The sequence below is a fragment of the Diceros bicornis genome, chromosome 5 (assembly GCF_020826845.1).
Source record: "Diceros bicornis minor isolate mBicDic1 chromosome 5, mDicBic1.mat.cur, whole genome shotgun sequence".
NCBI lineage: Eukaryota > Metazoa > Chordata > Mammalia > Perissodactyla > Rhinocerotidae > Diceros > Diceros bicornis.
Window position 1 is genome coordinate 23,780,718 of NC_080744.1, and position 21,842 is coordinate 23,802,559.

General features: G+C 47.4%; 4 protein-coding genes across 7 annotated transcripts; 3 read left to right on the plus strand and 1 right to left on the minus strand.

Moving 5' to 3' along the window:
* Positions 1-564: 564 nt before the first annotated feature.
* TINF2 (TERF1 interacting nuclear factor 2) lies at positions 565-7,339 on the plus strand. 4 transcript variants are annotated; one of them, XM_058540855.1, is made up of 9 exons: positions 565-1,086; positions 1,235-1,339; positions 1,457-1,558; positions 1,638-1,745; positions 1,830-1,926; positions 2,092-2,554; positions 2,644-2,711; positions 2,819-2,910; positions 3,046-3,327. In XM_058540855.1, exons 1-9 carry the CDS (start codon positions 895-897, stop codon positions 3,118-3,120), a joined length of 1,302 nt encoding a protein of 433 aa, XP_058396838.1. In that variant the 5' UTR covers positions 565-894; the 3' UTR covers positions 3,121-3,327. The 4 variants fall into 4 exon arrangements, with proteins under 4 accessions (XP_058396838.1, XP_058396837.1, XP_058396840.1 ...); XM_058540854.1 differs by having other exon boundaries at positions 2,819-3,327; XM_058540857.1 differs by lacking the exons at positions 2,819-2,910; positions 3,046-3,327 and adding an exon at positions 5,826-7,339 and having other exon boundaries at positions 567-1,086.
* On the minus strand, positions 4,551-11,058 carry GMPR2 (guanosine monophosphate reductase 2). Its single transcript, XM_058540858.1, has 10 exons — positions 10,957-11,058; positions 10,448-10,568; positions 9,801-9,920; positions 7,574-7,657; positions 7,260-7,427; positions 6,329-6,410; positions 6,131-6,237; positions 5,901-5,943; positions 5,060-5,219; positions 4,551-4,855 (listed from the first exon to the last, which is right to left on the minus strand). Exons 2-10 carry the CDS (start codon positions 10,532-10,534, stop codon positions 4,666-4,668), a joined length of 1,041 nt encoding a protein of 346 aa, XP_058396841.1. The 5' UTR covers positions 10,535-10,568; positions 10,957-11,058; the 3' UTR covers positions 4,551-4,665.
* Positions 11,059-11,301: 243 nt separating this feature from the next.
* On the plus strand, positions 11,302-19,114 carry NEDD8 (NEDD8 ubiquitin like modifier). Its single transcript, XM_058540863.1, has 4 exons — positions 11,302-11,595; positions 17,860-17,907; positions 18,074-18,156; positions 18,744-19,114. Exons 1-4 carry the CDS (start codon positions 11,578-11,580, stop codon positions 18,838-18,840), a joined length of 246 nt encoding a protein of 81 aa, XP_058396846.1. The 5' UTR covers positions 11,302-11,577; the 3' UTR covers positions 18,841-19,114.
* An 807-nt stretch (positions 19,115-19,921) lies between these two features.
* On the plus strand, positions 19,922-21,526 carry MDP1 (magnesium dependent phosphatase 1). Its single transcript, XM_058540862.1, has 6 exons — positions 19,922-20,062; positions 20,175-20,235; positions 20,305-20,415; positions 20,746-20,853; positions 20,952-21,037; positions 21,329-21,526. The coding sequence occupies exons 1-6, from the start codon at positions 20,026-20,028 to the stop codon at positions 21,412-21,414; spliced, it is 489 nt and encodes a 162-aa protein (XP_058396845.1). The 5' UTR covers positions 19,922-20,025; the 3' UTR covers positions 21,415-21,526.
* Positions 21,527-21,842: the final 316 nt, after the last annotated feature.

Consider the following 21,842-nt stretch of genomic DNA (forward strand, 5'->3'; position numbering starts at 1 on the left):
AACAGAAATTCGAAAAAGAAAACTATTTTTTATTTAAAAACTACACGATGCAAAAAAAAAAGAACATCTCAAACACAGAAAACTACAAAAATTACCTACAGTCTCACCATCCAAAGAAAAACCAGGGTAACAATCTGATCTTTCAAACTTTGTATTTTTTAGAGGCGGGCGCCCTCTCCTGTTCAGTAAGAGGAACAGCTGAAAATTCTTAACTGGAAGCGGCGCGCCGCCGGTGAAGGCTTCGCCGGCGCTGGTGTGGGGGCCGGGATTTCAGAACCCGTACTTCAGCGGGTGAAGACCACGGAGAGGGGAAGCGGCACGATCCTCGCCTGGCAGACTGGGCAGTCAGGCTTCAGAGGGTGATGTGACTGCTCTGCAGGCCTCGAGGAGAACGGCAGGGGCCGGGAGTGCCCGCATGGGCGTCCCCACGGCCTAGAAGCAGACCGCGGTGACAGACGGCGGGGGGGCGGGGCGACGCCGGATCTGCCTGGGCGGGGCCTTATGACGCGACCTCACGTTCCCTGGTCTCGCGGCTCATTGGCTCTCCATTACCGCCCTTTTCCGGGGCAGGGAAGCTGGGAAGCTGGTCGCGGAGCCGGAAGCGAGGTAGCCCTCGGCTTCGAGACAGCGGCGGCGGCGTTTGGAGCAGGGCGGCCCGGTGCCATTGGAGCCGGCCAGCTTCCCCACTCAGGCTCCAACCCGAGTTGGGGAAGACCTCCAGCATTCTGGTGGCCTAGGGAAGGGCGCTGAGTCAGATCGCGAAAGATCCGAAGCAGATCGAAATAGCGGGGCCGCTGAGGGCCGCCGGCAGCCCCGGCCTTAGGAGGAGTCCCGCAGCGTCGCCGCGGAGGAGAGAACCCAAAGGGACTGCCCCTGGGGCTGAGCCCGCCGGCCATGGCCACGCCCCCGGGGGCCGGTCCCGCAGCTCTGCGCTTGGCAGCCGCGGCCACCTGGCAGGTGGTTCGCCGACGCTGCGTGGAGCAGTTTCCGCAAGTGTTGGAGTTTCTGCGAGCCCTGCGCGCTGCTGCCCCTGGCTTGGTTCGCTATCGGCACCATGAACGCCTGTGTATGGGCCTAAAGGCTAAGGTATTGGAGCCAGTAGGACCTGGAAGAGGGGAAAAGGGCGCGACGGGAGGACCTGCCAAGGGCCGACCGCTTGGGGGTGGAGGGTGGGACCGGTGGAAAAAGGCAGCTTGCCCTGAAGTGGGTATTCTGAGCTCAGGAGCCTTCACAGGTGGTGGTGGAGCTGATCCTGCAGGGCCGGCCTTGGGCCCAGGTTCTGAATGCCCTGTATCACCACTTCCCAGAGCCTGGACCTGTACTGCGGGACCCCAAAACTGTGAGTAATCCCTGGAACAAGCCCTAACCCCAAATAACAGTCGGTGCAAAGTTGCTGCCCCTCCCAACCACTGGATCCTGGTGCCCCTAACTTGTCGGCCTGCCTTACCCTCAACAGACAAAGCAAGATCTGAAGAAGATCTCAGAGGCAGAGGAAACCTTTCGCCAGCAGGTGAAGCAGCTGGCAGAGGCTCCTGTGGACCTGGCTTCGAAGCTGCAGGTGAGACTGGCTGGTTTGGAAGCTATGATGTGGCCGTTTTCTCTGGTCCTCTTCTGACCAGCTTCCTTCCCCCCTGCAGGAGCTTGAGCAAGAGTATGGGGAACCGTTTCTGGCTGCCATGGAAAAGCTATTTTTTGAGTACTTGTGTCAGATGGAAAAAGCACTTCCCCCCCTGGAGGCACAACAGGTTTTGTTGGGGCAGAACACATCAGGGCAGAGTGCGGGGTGGTATTAAGGACTGCGGTCTTCATGCCTCTTTCCCTGCCCACAGCTTCAGGATGTGCTGAGTTGGATGCAGCCTGGAGTTTCTATCACTTCTTCTTTTGCTTTGAGCCAATATGGTGTGGACATGGGATGGCCACTTTCAGGTACCAGGACCATCTGGGTGAACTAGGAATTTGGGGTCGAGTGTTTAGCCCAAGACTTTTTGAGACAGCCCATTGGAAGGGTTACCTGGGCCTGAGGCAGAAACCAGACTAAGTTGATGTGTTAACATCTGTTCTCTTTATAAGGAGTTCCGTTTTCTTTTTCAGAGTGCTCTGATGCTGATTCAGTGAACGTGACAGAGCCCATGGAGCAGAGTCCTCCTCAGCAACCAAGACTAGCACTCCATGATGCTCTGCCAGAAGCCAGGCCTGGCCCATACCTTCCTCAGGGACCAGCATCAAGGAAGCACCCAGAACCTTTGGCTGGCCACCACTTCAATCTGGCCCCTCTAGGCCGACGACGAATCCAGTCCCAATGGGCATCCACTAGGGGAGGCCATAAGGAACGCCCCACAGTCATGCTGTTCCCCTTTAGGAATCTGGGTTCACCAACCCAGGTCATATCTAAGCCTGAGGACCAGAAAAAATATGGGACACACATGGCAGATCCAGCAGGTGCTGTGGGCACAAGAGCAGCCTCTACGGGAAAGCCTAAGAGTGCATCCCAGACCCTGGGGGGAAGGGCTCTGAAGGAGAACTCAGTTGACTTGTCTGCCTCGGAGCAAAAGGAGTGAGTAGATCAGTTGCTTCTCCCTACTAGCAGCACACTCCTTGCCTGCTTTCCCTTCACTCTGTCTTCTTTGCTTGCTCCCACCTCAGGAATTGCTTGGATTGCCCCATGGACCCCCTGAGATTGTCATTATCACCTCCTAGGGCCAGGAAGCCAGGTAGGTATTCTGAGTCAGGATTGGGTCAGACAGCCTTCTCTCTTGGGGGCTCTTGAGGGCCTCTGTTCCCCTAGAAGAGTGCTTTGTCTCTGGTTTCCTTCCTGCAGTGGGTCCTCCATCTCTGTGCAGCTCTGTCATTACCATAGGGGACTTGGTTTTGGACTCTGATGAGGAAGAAAATGGCCAGAGGGAAGGAAGGGTGAGTAGGAAGGAAGAGAAAGCTGGAGAAGGTGATGGGCAGAATAAGACAGAGAAACCTACATGCTCCAGAATATAGAGGGCTCAGGGGATGGTTTCAGATGATGATAGGATCTCCCCACTCCCTTCTCTGCAGGAGTCTCTGGATAACTATCAGAAGACAAAGTTGGACACCCTGATCCCCACCTTCTGTGAATACCTCCCCCCTTAGGCCCCAGTGCCGTGTCTGTCCCTTCCCATGACCATGCAGACAGCTCTAGACTCCTCTGATAGGACTGGAATGCCTTCTGCACTCTGTTCTCTCCTTCCTCCTCAGCTGTACACGCAGTTTAGTGGGAATAAAGTGAAAGTCCAAGCTTGACTACATTGCTAAAATTACTTTTTAATGCTTAATCATTAAACTTTTGGATTTGTTAAAACACTGTCTTGGTGTGAGTGAGGGGAATTAAGACTTTTTTTTTTTTTCTGAGGACGGTCAGCCCTGAGCTAACATGCATGCCAATCCTCCTCTTTTTGCTGAGGAAGACTGGCCCTGGGCTAACATCCATGCCCATCTTCCTCCATTTTATGTGGGACACGCCACAGCATGGCCTAACAAGCGGTGCATCAGTGCACACCCGGGATCTAAACCCGGGCCGCCAGCAGCGGAGCACGTGCACTTAACCACTACGCCACGGGGCTGGCCCGAATTAAGACTTAAGGTCAGTGTAGGTCATTCCTTAGAAACAGTACCAGCCTCTCCAGAGCTGGAAGAATCCCTTGGCCTTTTTACTTCCCTTGGAAAGTGTTCTTCAGATGTGCCCAGAAGGGTTACCAGGGCTGAGAGCCTGGAAGAACAATTTCCTTTTGCTATTCAGAACATATCTGTGTCCTGATGCCACAATATACTTTGTAAATTCTCATGCTGCCAGTTACCTAGGGGTGGTGGCACTAGAATGGAGATCCTCCACTGGGTCAGTGCCAACTCCACATCCACTTGCCCTGGAGCAGCACCCAGATGCCAGCCTTGTGCAGAAAGCCCCAGAATCTCTTTACAGTCATTGGGATCTCTCTTTATTGAGGTATTTATCTTTTTTTTTTTTTTTTTTTGTGAGCAAGATCAGCCCTGAGCTAACATCTGCCAATCCTCCTCTTTTTTTGCTGAGGAAGACTGGCCCTGGGCTAACATCCGTGCCCATCTTCCTCCACTTTATATGGGACGCTGCCACAGCATGGCTTGCCAAGCAGTGCGTCGGTGTGCGCCCGGGATCCGAACTAGCGAACCCCAGGCCGCCGCAGCGGAGCACGCGCATTTAACCACTTGCGCCACCAGGCGGGCCCCTATTGAGGTATTTAAAATATGTAAATACTACTTCTAAGTTTTTTAGACATTCAGAGATCCTATTTAATGAAGCTAATTAACAAAACATGATTCTAAAAGCCTTCCGGCTTCCAGACCAAGGCCATATAAAACACTTATGTAGCAATCAGCATCTTTTCCTTTTAATAATCTTCAGAATGCTAGGTCCCCAGATTCCCATTTGATTATCTTCCCTTATTTTCTCAGCCTGCCTTCCTTGCTTCCTTTCTAGTAAATGCCCTGGGCATTCTGTGTGTGCAGACAGAGAAGTACAGAATTACTGCAGGAGCCCTCAGGAGTGAGACAATAGGAAATGACCAAGTAATAATAAATAGCCATAGTAGGTGGGATGGGTACAGAGCGCACAGGAGCCCTGTGGTAAGGTGCTGGTGCCTTGGGAGGGCAGAACTGCAAGGTCTAGCCCTCGTCACTGAAGACTGGATTCCCCTGCTGGGTGACACGGATGAAGGTAGTTCTCCGGCTCAGCTCCTTCAGCTTAGCTGCTCCCACGTAGGTACATGTGGAGCGGATGCCTCCAAGGATATCTTGCACCGTATATTTCACATCCCCTCTAAAGGGCACCTGCACCGTCTTTCCCTCTGACGCCCTTAGAAGAGGAAAAACTTTCTTACCTTTTCTTTTTGGATTCCTTAAGCCCAGTGACTCTTCCCCAGTCTCTAGCATCTAGGCCCGGTTCACCACCTCTCTCCCAAGAACAGTACCATGCATCTCCCAGCAGCCATCAGTTCTGCCACCACTCTACTTAGTCACACTTGCCAAGACCCCTCAGTTCCTGGCCCCCAACTCGTACCTGTACTCAGCCACAGTCCCGGCGTACTTCTTCATGGCCGTTTCAGAACTCATTCCGTAGAAGAGCTTGTACTTCTTGCCATCTCTCTCGATGAGCTCACCACCTGACTCGCTGTGCCCAGCCAGCATGCCACCCAGCATCACGAAGTCAGCCCCTGCCCCTGCCCGCATCAATGAGGGGGAAAGAGATGAATCCGACCCAGGTGCCTACATGCCTACCCACCCACCCTCAGAAGAAACTCATGCCAAATTTTGAGTCTTGACAGTGATTCCAGCATCTTGGTTTTGTTTCCCTAGCTGGCCCATAACCCACACAGGCCTCCTCTGCCCTGGCCTCTACTCAGTGGGCCTGACGTCCCTAAGAATTTAAAAAGATTCTCTGGAGATTCCCTGCCTGGCCTTTTGCTCTCTCCTTTTTGCTGTTTCTGCCATTTTCTGGTCATTTCTTTTTACTGTGCCCAGCTAAACAAGACTCACTTTAAGTGTCCCAAGAGCAAAGGTCTCCAACTTTAGTGTGAGCAAGAACCACCTGGGAGGCTGTGAAAATGCAGGTGTGCAGCCCCACACCCCAGAGCCTGACTGTAGGTCAGGAATCTATGTTGTCCAACAGTCCAGGGGACAGTGCCTATGGTCCTGGCCCACACTTGGAGAGTCCATATCAAATTGCAGGATTTCCCCTGCTGGCTTGCCCCAGGTGACACCACAGGTTTCAGGGTCACTAGTTCATATTATGAAAGAATCTGAACAGCTCTCTCCGCCTTTCCTAGCCTGATCCTAGACCATCAGAGGTGACTCATCCTCTTCTACAGGATCCTCCTTCCGTGCCCTCCCAACGTCCTTACCGAAAGCCTTGGCCACATCCCCAGGACAGGTACAGCCTCCATCCTGCAAAGGAAGGAACACTATGAAAGAGAGAGCATGGATTTCCCAATCCCTCTCAGCAATGTCCCAATGGTCCACCTCAAAGCTGACAGGAGCCCCGAGTCCTGATCCACCTCTACCAGAGCCTCCAGACCTGGCAGAAAACCCAGAGGTTTGGCAGCCTCTCATCCGACCCTGCCCTTGGCCTTACTGAAATGATGTGGCCTTTGAGGCCGTGAGCAGCATCTGCACACTCCATCACCGCACTGAGCTGTGGGTACCCCACTCCAGTTTTCTTCCGAGTGGTACACACAGAGCCTGAGAAGAACGTGACAAGGATGAGAGGGAAGTGCTCCACAGGTGTTTGCCACCAAAGGGGTAGCCAGGGGCCCCCAGTGAACCAGCTTACCTGGTCCGATTCCCACTTTAATGATGTCGGCCCCAGTGAGGATCAGCTCTTCCACCATCTCGCCTGTTACCACATTCCCTGCCTGAGAGAACAGTCAAAACAGAGCATTCTTAGGGTCACAAATAGAGAGGGGGTTGCGTGCTCTCATAGATAGTATGCCTGGACCATGACCTTCCAACGTCATTACAAAAAAGGGTGCCTGGGCTCCCTCTACTGCATCCTCTAAGGGCTTTTAGACTAGTTACTTCAAAGGATCCTGCTTCCCAAGCTAAGGTAAGGGGCTGAGTGGCCAGTGTCACTGTTGCACCAGGGTAAACCTGGGGTCTGACTGGACCAAGCTCAAATCTGATTTACAGCAGATTTATCTCCCTCTTCCTGCCAAGAGACCCAAACACAGCCTGTCCTTAAGCTGTTATGTCATAAAACCTCTGTGGCTTCAGGGAAGGGAGGAAGACATGGTAATGTAGGCTAATTACCCATCTGCACAGCTGTATTTGCTTTTGATGGACAGAACAAAGAGACTCCCTCAATGCTGTGAAGAAAATGAGGCCTTGTCATCACTCCTTTAAGCTTGTACAAAAATAAAACATCATTTCATGTGACCCCTTTAATACGATTGTAGTACCATGTCCATTTCAGTGGGCAGGTATATATGGACCACAGGTATGAACAACACAGATGTTCCATCACGGTTTGGTGAGTGATGTCAGGGGCACTGGATTTACAAAGACTCTCTATCAACGGTGAGATAACTGCATTGACCGATAAATAAACATTTTAAGCGTGGAACCATGGATAATCACCGGTAACACAATTAAGTGGACTAGTAAAATCATAATGCAGCAGAGAAATGAACTGATGTAACAAAATGGCGTGGCAGGGAAGAGTGGAAGGAGAGCAAAGTACCAACTACAGGGGGAAAGAAACATACCATGATGGTGTGTTCAGGGAAGCGCTTCCGCACATTCTTTACAAATTCAACAAAGTGTTCAGAGTAGCCATTTGCCACGTCCAGGCATATATATTTCACCTGGGGAATAGCTTCCAGGATCTGTTCCAGCTGCTCAAAGTCAGAAGAGCCTGCGCTGGCAGCCAGATGCTGTGGGAGAAACAGGGCCATTGGCATGTCAGAAATGAGTTGGTGAGCAGCCAGCAGGGGAGGGGAGGTGAGGGTTTGTCCCCAGGAAGCCAAAGAAAGATTCCTGGAAAACGGATAAGGAAGGGATTGGGGAGGGCCAGTGTTACCTCAAGACAGTCAGGATTCTGGCTAGCAAACTCTTTCCACTGCTTGAGGCTGTAGTGTTTATGGACAGCAGTGAAGAGGGAGAACTGGAGAGAAGAAAGAGGCATCAAAAAGAAGAGAACTTTATTAGCGTTCTTTTTTCTAGAAATAGACCTTTATACTATTCTATCTGAGGGAGAAAAGGACGGAAGCCTGGAAAGAGCAACTTGAAGAAGTCAGTGGTTGAGCTGGGATTTTTAGTTTGTAGGGATTTTGTCCCTACAAATCCCAGTAGGGCTTTTTACCATAAGCTAGTACTTATCAGACGATCCCACCAAAGTACTGTCATCTAGATTGGATTTCACTTGCCAGCACATACAGTGCTTCTGACTTACAAGGTGACAAGGACAAGCTGTTGGTGCAGTGGGAAAAGCAGTAGATAAGAACCATGAAGAGGCTGGATGGAGCCAGTGTCTGCCTGCACTGACTCCGCCCCTCCTCCTATAGTAATCTAGTACTGAACTAACCTATTTTTGGTATTTTCTGGTCCATTTACCAGCAGTAATCCAGTGAGTCTAAATGCTCACAAAAGGTAAGGCCTTAAGGTTAACAGAGCCAATAAGGTGCAACCCCATCCTTACTCCATCTCCACTGGAGTAAAGGACCAATTTTCTTGAGATATGCACCAACTTGAAAAGTCTATGTCATTCAGTCTATTTCAAGCAACCAATTTCAAGGATATAATGACTCATCAGATTTGTATTCCCTAGCTCAACAGATTGCAAATAATATCCCGATACTTTGAGAAAGGCATTCAAAAGCCACTGTGAATGCTGATGTTTGTACTTTAAAAGTGCAGACATGCAAACACACGAGAGACGGCACAAATCTTGCAACTGACAAGAAATCCAAGGAAGTCACGTATCAACCAGCAGTAAGGAAGTGTGATTGCTATACTCACTCAGAGATCATCATCAATATGACCTAGCTAAAACCAGTATTGAATTCTACTTTCTCAGCAACACTCTGCCATCACTATGCTGACAGAAAGAAAAACCACTCCAGGAGGTCAGCAGACCCAGGAGACATACTGGCATAGTGTGGATGATGAGCACATCCAATTACATACCAAGGTAGAGATCTAGAAAAAGATGCTTGTATCCAACCTTTTTATTATTACTGGGAGACTTAGCTCTATCTCTAAAATCTGATTTCTTTAGCACTCATCAGCAGTACTGAAAAGCCAGTCTCAACATAAAGCATCAAGACAGTCCCAACAAGGTTCCTGTATTACGGCACATCTGTTAATGCTGAAGTCAGATTGACCATTCAACTCAGGTGGGCAGGCAGGCAACGGGCAACAGCAGGATTCCTAAGCAGTCAGTGAATGGCAACAGCAAAACAGTACTAAAACTGCACAACTATTAACTCAGAGAAATGACAGCAGACATTCCGCAAAGACTTACAGCAATCAAAAACAGAGAAAGGGAGATGGAGTCCTTAAGGCTAACATAGTCACAAGCAGCAGCAGAATCCATCAACCAGGGCTACATGGATTCACCAGAAGAGTGCATATGTTCTCAGACTGGCCAGAGTTAACTATCTACATTGTCAGCTACAAGTATAGAGGCAGGTAATATTACTGACAAAAGCAGCATCTTCCATTTTGAAAGTGAACAATAACCTGTATATACGAAAAAGACATTCCATTTTGAGCATATCCCAGAAACTCCCAGGAACCTAGGACTCAAAATAAAAAAGAAGGTTAAAAAAAAAATGATAGCAGGCATAAAAGAAAATCAATAAGCATCTTCTCTCTAGGATCTTCTAGTTAGGAATTTTTGAATGCTCAAACTGTATTTAGTTTCTGGACTAAAACTGTGAATGCTTAGTGTCCTAACAATGGTGTAATTGGAGGGATGCTTGTGATTTGGAGGAGGTGACCTGGGTGGTGGGAAAAGTTGGCAGGGTGTATAAACTGCTGGACAGGAGAAAAGGGAAAGTTCTGTTCCTATATCAGAAAAATGGGGACAGAACTTAGCCTTGAATATCACTAACTCAGGTGGCCCTTTGAACTTATCAGATAAAGGGACCTTAGTACTGGAGAAAATAGTAAATCGGAGCATCCTGACTGCTAATTGCCAGAGAGTTGACTGGGATGGGGATGGGGATGCAGATACCTCATCTAACTGGACACCGTTGCCCATATAACTGGACACCATTGAGGAAGGGGCATGAGGGAAGTCCTACCTTACAGAGAACCTTGGCCATCTCAAAGGTGCCCACAGTGTCCATATTGGAGGCAATAATGGGGATCCCGGTGTACATCTGCTTTGAGTTCCGAAATGAAAAGGATCTTGTGAGATCCACCTGCGGATATAAAGAGGAAACTGGGCATTTCATTTGTTAAAAAAAAAGAGGCCCATAATGGCCCTCACAACTGCAAAGACTTAATTACAGTTTCAGCCCCTCCCAAGAATGTGACCTTTAAACAGTCAATCTGAAATTTCCCAAGTTGAACTAGGAACTAGGGTAATCTGCGTGATAAAACCCATGCCAGTACCCTTTCCACCCCCAAAAGAAGATGTCCCAGCCCAAAATAACTGTTCTTTTTATTTTGTTAATAACTCCCTTTCCCCACCCCGCTTCCTATGAAAATTTTCAATTTTGTACAACCCCTTGGAGCTCCCTTCTAGTTGCTACATAGGATGCTGCCCAGTTCATAAATCGTTTAATGAAGTCAATTAGATCTTCAAATTTACTCCGTTGAATTTTGTTTTCTAATACTTTCATCCAAAAAACAAGTATTGCACGAGGACAAGAGCTAGGAATCTTTCTCAGTCCTGGCCCACCAGGAACTTGGGGTCAAGAAAGCGCAACTAGGGAAGCCGGCTCACCTCACTTCGAGACTTAAGGGTACTGCGTTTGGGCCTCAACAGGACATCCTGGAAGGCCAGTTTGACGTCGTTATCGATGTGAGGCATAGCGGGGGCCTCGGGGTAGTGACGAATCTGGGGACTGGAAAGTAGGAAAAGTCAGGAGAAGAGAGCTGAACCAGTAGCAGGCCTTAATGCCCTGTTACGGTTAGCGGCAGGGCTCATCTCTCTCCTCGCTTAAACTGTGGAAGGTCGGGGCATTGGTCGAGGCACGGTCCCTGAAGACTGTCACCTTTGACCCGTCCCGTGGTTGCAATTACCCTCGTGTCTCCCTCCTAGGTACTATTTGTTGGGGAGAAGAATTGGGACGGAGTCGCGAGTGACTCTAAAAAGGTGCATTCTTTACCCCCACTACTCTTCAGTCTGCCGCCCGTGCAAAGAGCAATTTGGAGTAAGAGGCTGATTTGGGGGCGAAAAGGAATGGGGGTTGGGGGGGTCCCATAACCAGCTTCCGGAATAGGGGTACTCACTTCCTGTCGCCGTGACCCAAGTGGCAGTTGACCGAAGCTCCCCTTGCTTAGCAACTAGCCTCTAGCAGCCCCGCTGAACCTTGTGGGCCACGCCAACAGGTTCCGCGGATTGCCGGCGGGAACCATTAACACGGGAACTCCAGCTTCAGCGGACCGGTGCGAGGCCTCCTGGGTAACAGAGTTCACATACTGAGGTTGTCGTTGGATTCTCAACGTTGAGGTCGCCCCTTGGAGGGGCGGGAGACTACAACTCCCAGGGTGAAACGCGTGGAGCTGCCCCCCCCCCCGCCTCCCCGGCATGATGGGAGAAGTAGTTCGTCCCGCTCCCGCGTTCCACTAGCCCGGGCTTGTAGGGATTGTCAGAAGCGCAGACGCGTCATCTCTGCTGTAACTAAGCTTGTCGCCTTGTTTTCATTTACGACGCCACCGAGAGGAAACGCGGGAGCATCCCTGAGCCTTTTGGGAACCCCGTGGAAAGAAGCGGATGGAGCCAGACAGTGACCCGGAAGCAGACGTGACTGCCACAGGCGGAGTGCTGGGGAGCGGCAGCGGCGACGGCAGCGGTGACTGCAGCGGCAGAAGCAGCGGCTTATCTGCGTGCAGCCCCAAACTGGGAAGAAGATGCTAATTAAAGTGAAGGTGGGAGCACCTCCAGCCTTGCCAAGACGCAGTGGTACTGGGCTGGCCGCTGTGCCTTGCGGGAGAAGCGGGGAAGGGAAACCACGCCTTTCCCAAGTCTGGAGGGCGCTGACAGCCTCGGGGCTCCGCGCGAGGAGTGATGGGAAGTAGGGGGACCCAAAAGGGCTGTGAGAGCTGAGGGCAGGCCCAGCCTGACGACCCCGGGGTGTCTGCCATTCCTGCTTTCTCGCCAGAACTCTGCCATGACCCAGAAGGAGGCCGCCTTTGTCCAAGGTCTCGCTGTATTCGAACCCCCGCGGTCATAGAGAAGGCCTAGCAGCAGCTCGGCTCCCCGCTCTTTCAGATTCTTGGGATGGGCTCTGATCTCCATTCATCACGTCCAGGGTACCTGCTTCTCCTGGCCGCTAACATAGGCTGCCTCCGAGCATGGCACAAAAACGTTAGCTTGGGGAACCGAGGGCCTCCCGGGGGCTAGCCTGTAAGCCTTTGCTGGTTGTGGCCAAGGTGTAGTATCTCAGCCGGCCTTCAGGAACCAAAGCTGGGAGTGTGTTCAGTCGGCACCTGCCTTTCTGAGCCGGGCATCCTGGACCAGCCTCACTTCCTTGACTGAGGCAGGTTAGTTATCAGTGCCCTGGTTCTTGGTACTAGCAGAATTTCCTTCATCTGCACCTCTCTACTCCCGTGGTTCTTCTTCATCAATTCCCAGCCATCATTAGTCCTGTCTGCTGTTTCCTCTTCTGTACCTTCAGACAGAGAGTCAAAAACTAACAATTGATGCAGTGCAACAGTAGTTTGGCCTTTTTACTGCTAAGTCAGTCTATCTTCTTTCATCAGCTCCTTAGTGTATTTACCATACATAATAGCCATCCTTAACCTCTTCAGTCTTTCCAGACCACCTCTTCACTAAGGACTGAGGCCAAACAGCATGTATGTTAAAGGTCATTGTTTTTCAGACTTGAGTAGTGACTTATAAAAGAGTCAGTAATTGTGAAATCAGTTTAATGGGTCAGGGAGTCACAAGCAACATTAAAAAGAAAGAAAGAAAATAGAAATATCAAGGTATACTGCTGCGTAAGAGTATTTTGTGAAATTTTTGTTTTCATTTTATATGTATATTACATGTATGTGTTACTAGTTCCTATGTATTTTTTAGTGTGGGTCACTGTCAAAAAAGTTTGAGAAACACTAGCAGATGAATGCTTTTATTTTTTCAATGCATTTGATTTCTCATGTCCTCCTAGTCCTCTCTCAGTCCAAAGAAGTTATTACTATACTTCGGTTCAATGTTTTGTAAACTTTTTTTTATTTCAACCTACACTAAGAAATTTAGTGCCCCTTACAGACACAAAAAACTTACCATGTGTGATATGCTCTGATATTTTCAATTCTATTCAAAGTTGATTTCATAGCCCAATGATGGGTTGAGACCTGCAGTTTAAAAAATCCTGTATGCTAGATGAGCTTCTCACCTGAAAAGTGCATAAGAGTCACCAGGGGATCTTGTTAAAACGCTGATTCTAATTCAGTGGGTCTGGGATGGAACCTGAGATTCTGGCGTTTCCAACATGCTCCCAGGTGATGCTGATGCTGCTTGTCTGGGGACTACACTTTGAGTAGCAAGGTTCTACATTTTGTCTCTTTCTTTGAATCTGTTTTTATTTAGTACTTCTCTGAAATTCAGTCTCCTTTCCCAAAACACTTTCCTTTCTGCCTTTAAACAGATTTCTATGTCTTCCATCTCTCTCTTTCTTTGTTTGCTGCATTTCTTTATATGTTAAATACATATGAGAGTAATTAGTTAGCTGTTAATTCTTATACAAATGATAGTTTTTATTAGGAGGATTCCTTTGTGAATTATTCATTTTTCAACTGTCATCTCCGTGTAGCTGACTTCTTCCGTATCTCTTTCTGCAGTCCTTTACAAGTAAATCCCTCTTGATGTAAAGCTTCTCTTGATAACCTCATCTCTGTCTTTCTGAAATTAAATACATTGTCTTCTACCTTAAGCCATCTTCCAAATACTCATCTCATATATTGACCCCATCAGTCTACCAGGTGTCTGGAACCCAGTTCTTTGGAGTCATTGTTCTCTTATAGAACCTAATTTTTCCTTTGATACCTCTTTCTGCTTGATTTTCGTTCCATTCTGTTACCGTTATTCTAGTCTGGGGTCTCATTAACTTATGTCTGTATTTCTCTGTGATACCTCCAACCAGGTTTTCCTACCACCACACCCTCTAAAGTTTAGAGTCCAAACCAAGACATGGCGTACAAAATCATAGGGTACAGGTCTTCTTTAAACTTCTTTTTCATCATATTCTATCCCTAGATCCTGCATTGATACCCTCTTAGCAGATTACTTTGGGCAACTGTCTTTACTGTCTAAGCCCCAGTTTTCTCATTCACGTTTTTGTTAAAGAATAAAACACAAAGTTGTTAAGGGTTCGGTTCAATGAGTTTTTAACAACAATATACACTCATGTAACCACAAGATCTGGAAGATCTTCTTCACCCCATCCTCTGAAAGTTCCATAGGTTAGTTGTGCTTGTTTTAGAACGTCATATAAATGGAATTATACAATATATAATTTTTGTGTCTAGTTTCTTTGACTCACCATTATGTCTATTGTATGTCTATTGTGATAGTTGTGGAGCTCTATCTGTAGTTCCTTCTTATAACTGAGTAGTAGTCCGTTGGATGACTGTGTCACAATTTGTTTATTCATTCTCCTGTTGGTGGACGTTTGAGTTGTTGCCAGTTTCTGGCTATTATGAGTTAGGCTCCTATGAACATTGTTATATGGGTCTTCTTGTGAACATCTTTTCATGTCCTTTGGATAAATACCTAGGAATGGAATTACTGGGTCACATGGTAGATTTATGTAACTTTCCAAGAAACTGCCAAACAGTTCTCCAAGTGGTTGTACCATTTTGCATTCCCACCTGCAGTGAATGAGCATTCCAGCTGCTCTCCACCCTTGCTAACTTGTAGTCATGTCAGCCATTTTTATTTTAGGTATTATGGTGAGTGTGAAATGTTGTCTCATTCAGGTTTAAATTAATCAGCATTGGTTTTCACTCTCCACAGCACTGTGTCATTGCACCCTGTATTTCGACAGTAATATTCGTATGACACTTCCTTGTGTATTGGTTTGTTCTGTTAATTGTATGTCTCATTGTTTCTTGGTTATAAATCTTCGCTTGAAAAAGATTCTTGGCAAAGGCTTGATCGCTTAATTTCTTTTATATCCCCTCCAGTGCCTAAAGCAGTGTGTTGGGCTTAGGTTTATCATAGAGTTGTTAACTAGCATTGCATGTATTCCCAGGTCACAATGACCAGATTTGAGGGAAGAAACTCAGTATGACGTATCAAGAGTATCTTCTAAAAATTGTTCAATTACTTTAAAAACAACTTTAATTATGGACGATTTCAAACATATACAACACCAGAGAGAAGGACATAATGCACCCTTTACCAGCTTCAAAAACTGTCACCTCATGGCCAGTCTTATTTTATTTATATTTGCCAGCTCTCCTTAGCTGATATTTTATGAAGCAAATCCCAGACAGCACAGCATAGATTATTCGTACATATTTCAGTATTTATCTGTAAAAAAGGACCCTTTTTTTCCTAATGTAACTATAATTATCACACCTAAAAAATTAAGAATGATTTCTTACTACCATCAAATTTACCCTATTGTCTCATTTGTTTTTTGAAGTTTGTTTGAATCTGGATCCAACTAAGATCATACATTGCAGTTGGTTGATACGTATTTTAAGCCTCTTTAAATCTGTAATTCCCCCTTTTCCCCATTTTTTCTTGTTGAATAAACTAGGTAGTTTGTCCCATAGAGGTTCCTACAGTTTGGATTTTGCTGATTACATCCCCATGTTGTCTTTTTTTTTTTTTTTTTTTGTGAGGAAGATCAGCCCTGAGCTAACATCTATTGCCAATCCTCCTCCTTTTTTTCCCTTTTTCTCCCCAAAGCCCCACTAGATAGTTGTATGTCATAGTTGCACATCCTCCTAGTTGCTGTATGTGGGACGCGGCCTCAGCATGGCGGGACAAGTGGTGCGTCGGTGCGCGCCCGGGGTCTGAACCCGGGCCGCCAGCAGCAGAGCGCGCGCGCTTCACCACTAAGCCACGGGGCCGGCCCCAGGAATATATTTTTATTAGAAATTTAAATAGCACAGATAAAGGAAGTTACCCTTGATAAAACCTCCCCTCAGTCCTACTCCCCTCCTCAAAGATAGTCACCATTATAAGAGATATGTGTACTTTTAATCCCTTCTATGCATGTTCATATGTGTATATCTACATATAGAAAATGATATATAATTATACAGTCTTTAGATCTTTCCGTGTTAGTGTATAAGCTGTTACATAGTAAATATATCGTTCTATGAATGTACCATACTTTAATAGTTTTCTTGTTAATAAGCATTAGGCTATTTTTAGGCTTTTGCTTTTATGAAAGGTGCTGCAGTAAACCTCACCTGTCCTTGGATACCTGCTCAAGCTTTTCCTCCAACTTACTTACCTAGAAATAGAATTCTCTTGTTGAAGAGTCTTTGCATTTAAAGTATTAAGATCAATAAAGTGAAATAATCTGTGGACAACACAGAATTGCAAACTTTTCATTTTGTCAGGGAAAAGCCTAAAAAAACCACTATATGTTGTCACTGTCATTTCATAAAAGGACATTTTAAAACATCTGAATATATTTAGTTTTATGAAAATCTTACTGTTGTCATTATTTTTCTCATTTTACCACAAACTATTGAAAATTTTCACACAGATCAGCTTGGGTTGGGGTAGAAACTTGAGAAGCACTGTTGTAATTTATTCTTTTGCATCCCAACAGGTAAATCAAAAGGAGTTACTCTTGCATTTTTGGAAATGTACTTAGTTCTGAACCATTCTTGTAGTTGAGAAATCAGATCCTAAGTACTTTTTCATGTTGGTCTATGTGAATACCAGAAGTAGACACCGTATGTTATTTTGTGAACCTACTGCAGGGACGTATATTGGTCCCAGCTAGACGAGCCAGACTCACTTAAGCAGTACCGACTACAGACTTAAAAGTTGAGGCTCTGGGGCCAGAGAATCTGTGATTGGATCCACACTCTCCTTTTGACTTCATAGGGTTTTTAACCTGTCCAGGCCCCATTTTCCTCATCTGTAATGGTGACAGTAATAGTACATATCTCATAAGTACTCGCAAGGACTAAACATATTGATGCATGTAAGACACTCAGCAGAGTCTCTGACTCTTGGAAAGTGTTCAGTAAATGTTGGTTGTGATCATAACCTGATCATCGGTGTATTTAGCCCTTCCGCAAATACTTATTGACTGTGCTTTGTGCTTAGATTAGAACAATCTCTGTCCTTTAGGAAGCTGGAGTGTAAGTTGGAGAGTTTGACACTTAAAACAACTAGCTGTAATGGGTGCTGAAGTTCATGGGGGGCAAGTCATCGATCTTATATTGCAGGGTCCTTGAAGGTTTGAAAAGAGTAGGGGAGGGTATGGCAACAAGGAAAAGAGTAGAAGCAAAGAAATGCCCCTAAACTAGACTGTGCATGTGTGTTTGTGCTCTGGGTTACCGTAGACCGGTGTGGGTAGAGCTTTAAGAGCAAGGATGGGTGGGAGATTAGATTGGATGGAGCACAATATTTGTACGTCTATAGTCAGTATAATTATTGTGTTCGGATATCAGCAGCCCTTAGCCTATGGAAGAGGTCAAGAAGACCAGAGCTGCAATTTAGGATTTAGGTAGAAGTCTGGAGAAAATATGGGAGAATAGGATGTTGAATACTAGTGTTCCTTAAAAAGCTGGTCAGAGGTGATCTCTGGTGTCCTTGAGAATTCTTTGAATTACCTGAATGTTCATTTCCAGCATTGATACATAAAACAAGGTCCTTCAGACTCGAAGGAGTACTTTCCTTAGGACACCTCTCATTGCTGTCTCATCTAAAGGAATGCCAGTATTCTCATGGATTCTAGTGGAGTGGGAGATGAGCTGTGGGATTAAGAGGGCCAAATAGTTGACAGAATCTTGCCCTATCAAAGTTGTCCACAGCCTAAACATGTTTGACAAGTACAGGTATGGTCAAAGCCTTGTGATTCTTCAGAGCAGCTTAGATGAGAATGTGCGTCTCTCAGAAGGTAGTAGATCCCCAGAGACGAGGACAGGATGTTTTACCTAGAAGACAAATTATGTATGGGGCTCTAGGACTCATGAAACCCTTGCCTGTTTCAGACGCTGACTGGAAAGGAGATTGAGATTGACATTGAACCTACAGACAAGGTAACGTATGCCCACCACCTCTTCATTCCTGTCGTCCTGCATGTAAATTTGTTTGGATATGCTGATGAACTTAGTCCTTTGCTCTTGTGCTATCTGCATAGCTCTTGTTCCTTCCACTTCCACGGTCCTACCCCTGAGCAGCCCCTGACTACTTGTTCCCCTAAAGGTGGAGCGAATCAAGGAGCGTGTGGAAGAGAAAGAGGGAATCCCTCCCCAGCAGCAGCGGCTTATCTACAGTGGTAAACAGATGTGAGTTTGGAATGGGAATGAGGGCGTGGCAGTCTCATGTGAAGATGAGGGAGCAAATACTGCAGGTGGAGCAGGCCTGTCTCTGTTTTTTGGTGCCTTGGACCCTTGGGCAATTTTGTGAAGCCTATGAACCCCTTCTCAGAATGATATTTTTGCAGGCATAAAATACATAGAATTATGAAAGAAACTGAATTATATTGATATACAGTTATCAAAATGCTAAAAAAGCAAATTTATGATATAGTAATACATGTACTTTATTAATACATTAAGATCTAATGGTGAGTCTAATAACTACCATAGTTTTGAAATATTTTCAAGATATCTGCAAACAGTTGTAATATGACATGAAAATATCTAATTTCTATTATTGATAGGTTACCCACATTGCTAATACCACTGTGGGTTTTTACCTATGTTCAAAATTAAAAGAAATATCAAATTTCAATTAGGGGTTAGTAAAAATAAAGATGTAATTTTTTTTCTTATCTGAGTTCGTAGACCCCCAGAGAGATCCATGAAACCTAACTTGAGAACCCTGTTCTAGATGGTATTTCTAATGCTTTTTCTGCCTCCTTTTCCTGCAGGAATGATGAGAAGACGGCAGCTGATTACAAGATCCTAGGTGGTTCAGTCCTCCACCTGGTGTTGGCTCTGCGAGGAGGAGGTGGTCTTAGGCAGTGATGGACCCTCCCTCTGTTTTACCTCCTTACCCTGTCGCTCGTAATGAGGCATCATATATCCTCTCACTTTCTGGGACACCAGAGCCGCTGCCCCCTCTCACGGATGCCCAGTCTTGTGTGTCTACTGGTGGGAGACTGTGAAGGCCCCAGGATGCAGTGTTCCTGGCCCAAAGGGCCCTTGCTGGTTACTGGGTTTTAGTTTGCAGTCCTGCGTGCTTCCCTCTGTTATGGCTATGTCCCTGGTTGTCAATAAAATATTTCCTGGCCTCCTGGAATCTTTCTTCTGTTGCATACATGTAACTGAAACCAAAATGGACCCAGTGCACACTCGGTTACACCAGGCTGAAGGAGTAGGACAATGGAAGAGAATGTGCCCTTTGAAGGATTACCAGACACTAGGAATGCCTTTTCTCAGTGGTGTGCTGGAGCCAGCTCTTACCAGCGCACGAGAGCTAATTATCGGCATCTGTTCTCAACCCAATGTTAAGTGACTTCGTGTTGGTAGCTTGAAATTGGCCATGCTAGGAGTATTTACAGAAATTGGCAGACAATACAAATCAGTCGCTCCCCCCAAACTGGTTGGTACACATCTACCAGCATACTACTGACATGGGTGGTAGAAACCAGGAGAGTGAATTCTCTCCCATTGTGGCCTACTGGACATTTAGGCCTGGTTTGAAAAAGGCCTCAAGGGTTTTGCAGACACTGCATTCTTTATGGCTGGAATATTGCTGGGGCTCTGGGTTCTACACTATGGAGAGGCTGAGAGGGGGAAAGGGTGCGTGAGGAGTGACCCAAGCTGTGATACATCACTTAGGCCTCAATTGGTAAGATAGGATGAGAGGGGGCCAAAAGAAAGGGCTTCCCTTCCCTGGCTTCTCTAGTCTAGTAGAATGGCGAGGCTGGGTGGAGTGGAGAAGTAAGGAAGAAGATCCCTTGGAGAGACCTAGGGACCAATGTGGTCCTGCGCGCTGTCGCCCTGGCACTTGCTGTAGTCTTTTCCCTTCTCCACCATCAGAAGGCGCTCTTGCGCGGTCTTCAGGCTACAGCCCCAGCGAGGCGTGGCGGCGCTCTAGCCGCCGGGTCTCTCAGGCCGGCGGGCCGGCCTCCTAGCCGCGGGAGCGCAGCGAGCTCTCTGTGGCCCCGGGCAAGCTCCGCATCTGTAGCGTAGCCTGCGGCCCGGGCCATGGCTGGGCTCCCGAAGCTTGTGGTCTTCGACCTGGGTGAGGGCCCGACTGGGGGGAGTTTTGTAGGGCGCTCCCCTTTCCCAAACCCCAGTTGCCGCTCTCGAGGCCCTGAGCCCTCCAAAGCTGAACGCCCCCCTTCCTCTCGCAGATTACACGCTCTGGCCATTCTGGGTGGACACGCACGTAGACCCCCCGTTCCACAAGGGCAGGTGAGGCAGGGCTGGGGGGACGGGCCCGGCGGGGCCGGCCGGCGCTGAGCGCACTCTCGTCCTCTCCAGTGATGGAGCTGTAAGAGATAGGCGGGGCCAGACCGTCCGACTGTACCCAGAGGTGCCTGAGGTCCTGGAACGACTGCAAGGCCTTGGGGTGCCCGTCGCGGCCGCTTCACGGTAAGAACAGCGACTGAAAAAAAACTCAGTTGAATGCTGAGAGATGCGTGCGTGAGGAGACTTCTCGTGTAACCCCTTGGCTACAGAAATTTCGGCGGTGCACGTTTGCAAATACTTGCATATTTTTCTAATTGTACCCTCTCCTGTGTCTTTTATTAAACCTTGGCTCAGAGCCACCTGTGTCAGACAGGAAGGATATGGAGCTGAATAAGGGCCGAGGATGCCTACCCATCCCGGAATACAGCAAGTTATTTCTCCCGGTTATACATAACTTCACTTGCAGCCCTGGCCCTCCACTCTCCTGATCTCATCTTCTACACCTTTTTGCAGGACAAGTGAGATTGAAGGGGCCAACCAGCTGCTGGAGCTCTTTGACCTTGTCAGATACTTTGTTCATCGGGAAATCTATCCAGGCAGCAAAGTCACACACTTTAAGAGGTTTGTGGGGAGAAGGGGAGAAGCAGGGAGAGACAAGACCAGAGAGGCGGGAGGAGCAAAGAAGCCAGCATGGTCACCCCCTGCCCTGTCTTGCGCAGGTTGCAGCAGAAGACTGGAGTTCCTTTCTCCCAGATGATCTTCTTTGATGATGAGAAGCGGAATATTGTAGACGTCGGCAAACTGGGTACTGAGTGGTGAAAATAGCCATTTGGAGAGTGAGGAGACAGGGTTCCTAGGAGGAGTTAGGTAGATATGTACAGGATGGATTGTTTGCATGACAGGTGACACCCACAAAGGTGAGAGTAATTTTATGGAGCCCTGCTCAGCAGACACGGAATCAGCTGGTGTCTGATCCTGGACTCCAGCCTCCAGATCCCTGAGAAATAAATTCCTGTTGTTTACAAGCCAAAAAAAAAAAAAAAAAATAGTAGGGAGCCCCGAAGGCCTGATGAAATGTGGTTTCATTTCTTGCCAGGTGTAACCTGCATTCATATTCGGAATGGAATGAGTCTTCAAACCCTAACTCAAGGATTAGAGACATTTGCAAAGGCCCAAGCCTGAGGTCCGGTCTTGTGGATGAGCCTCATTGGAGGCATAAAACTGAAAGGAAATCAGGAAGGCATTTACAGGTGTCTTTGTAAATTATTAAAGTGTATTTGCATGTGACAGAAGAGGACTTAGCCACAGTGTGGGTCGTTTCTGTTTTTCTAGCGGGTGAACCGGGGTCGGCCACCCGGAGGTGTCAAGACCAGAGTCTGAGGCCTTAGACGGCATCAGGTTCTGCCTCATAAACGTGTGGCAAACCCAAGACTCTGATTCCCTTGTGCTTGCCCCATCCCCACCCCTCTCCGGAGCTATGTCAAGGGCATGAAGATCTCTTCCACTGGCCCCAAGTAGTGGGACGCATTACCCTGCACATTTCCCTCCAGGAAACAAATCTTTTGTTTTGGGGTGGGGGTGGGGCGGCCTTTTCATATAGTGGACAATGA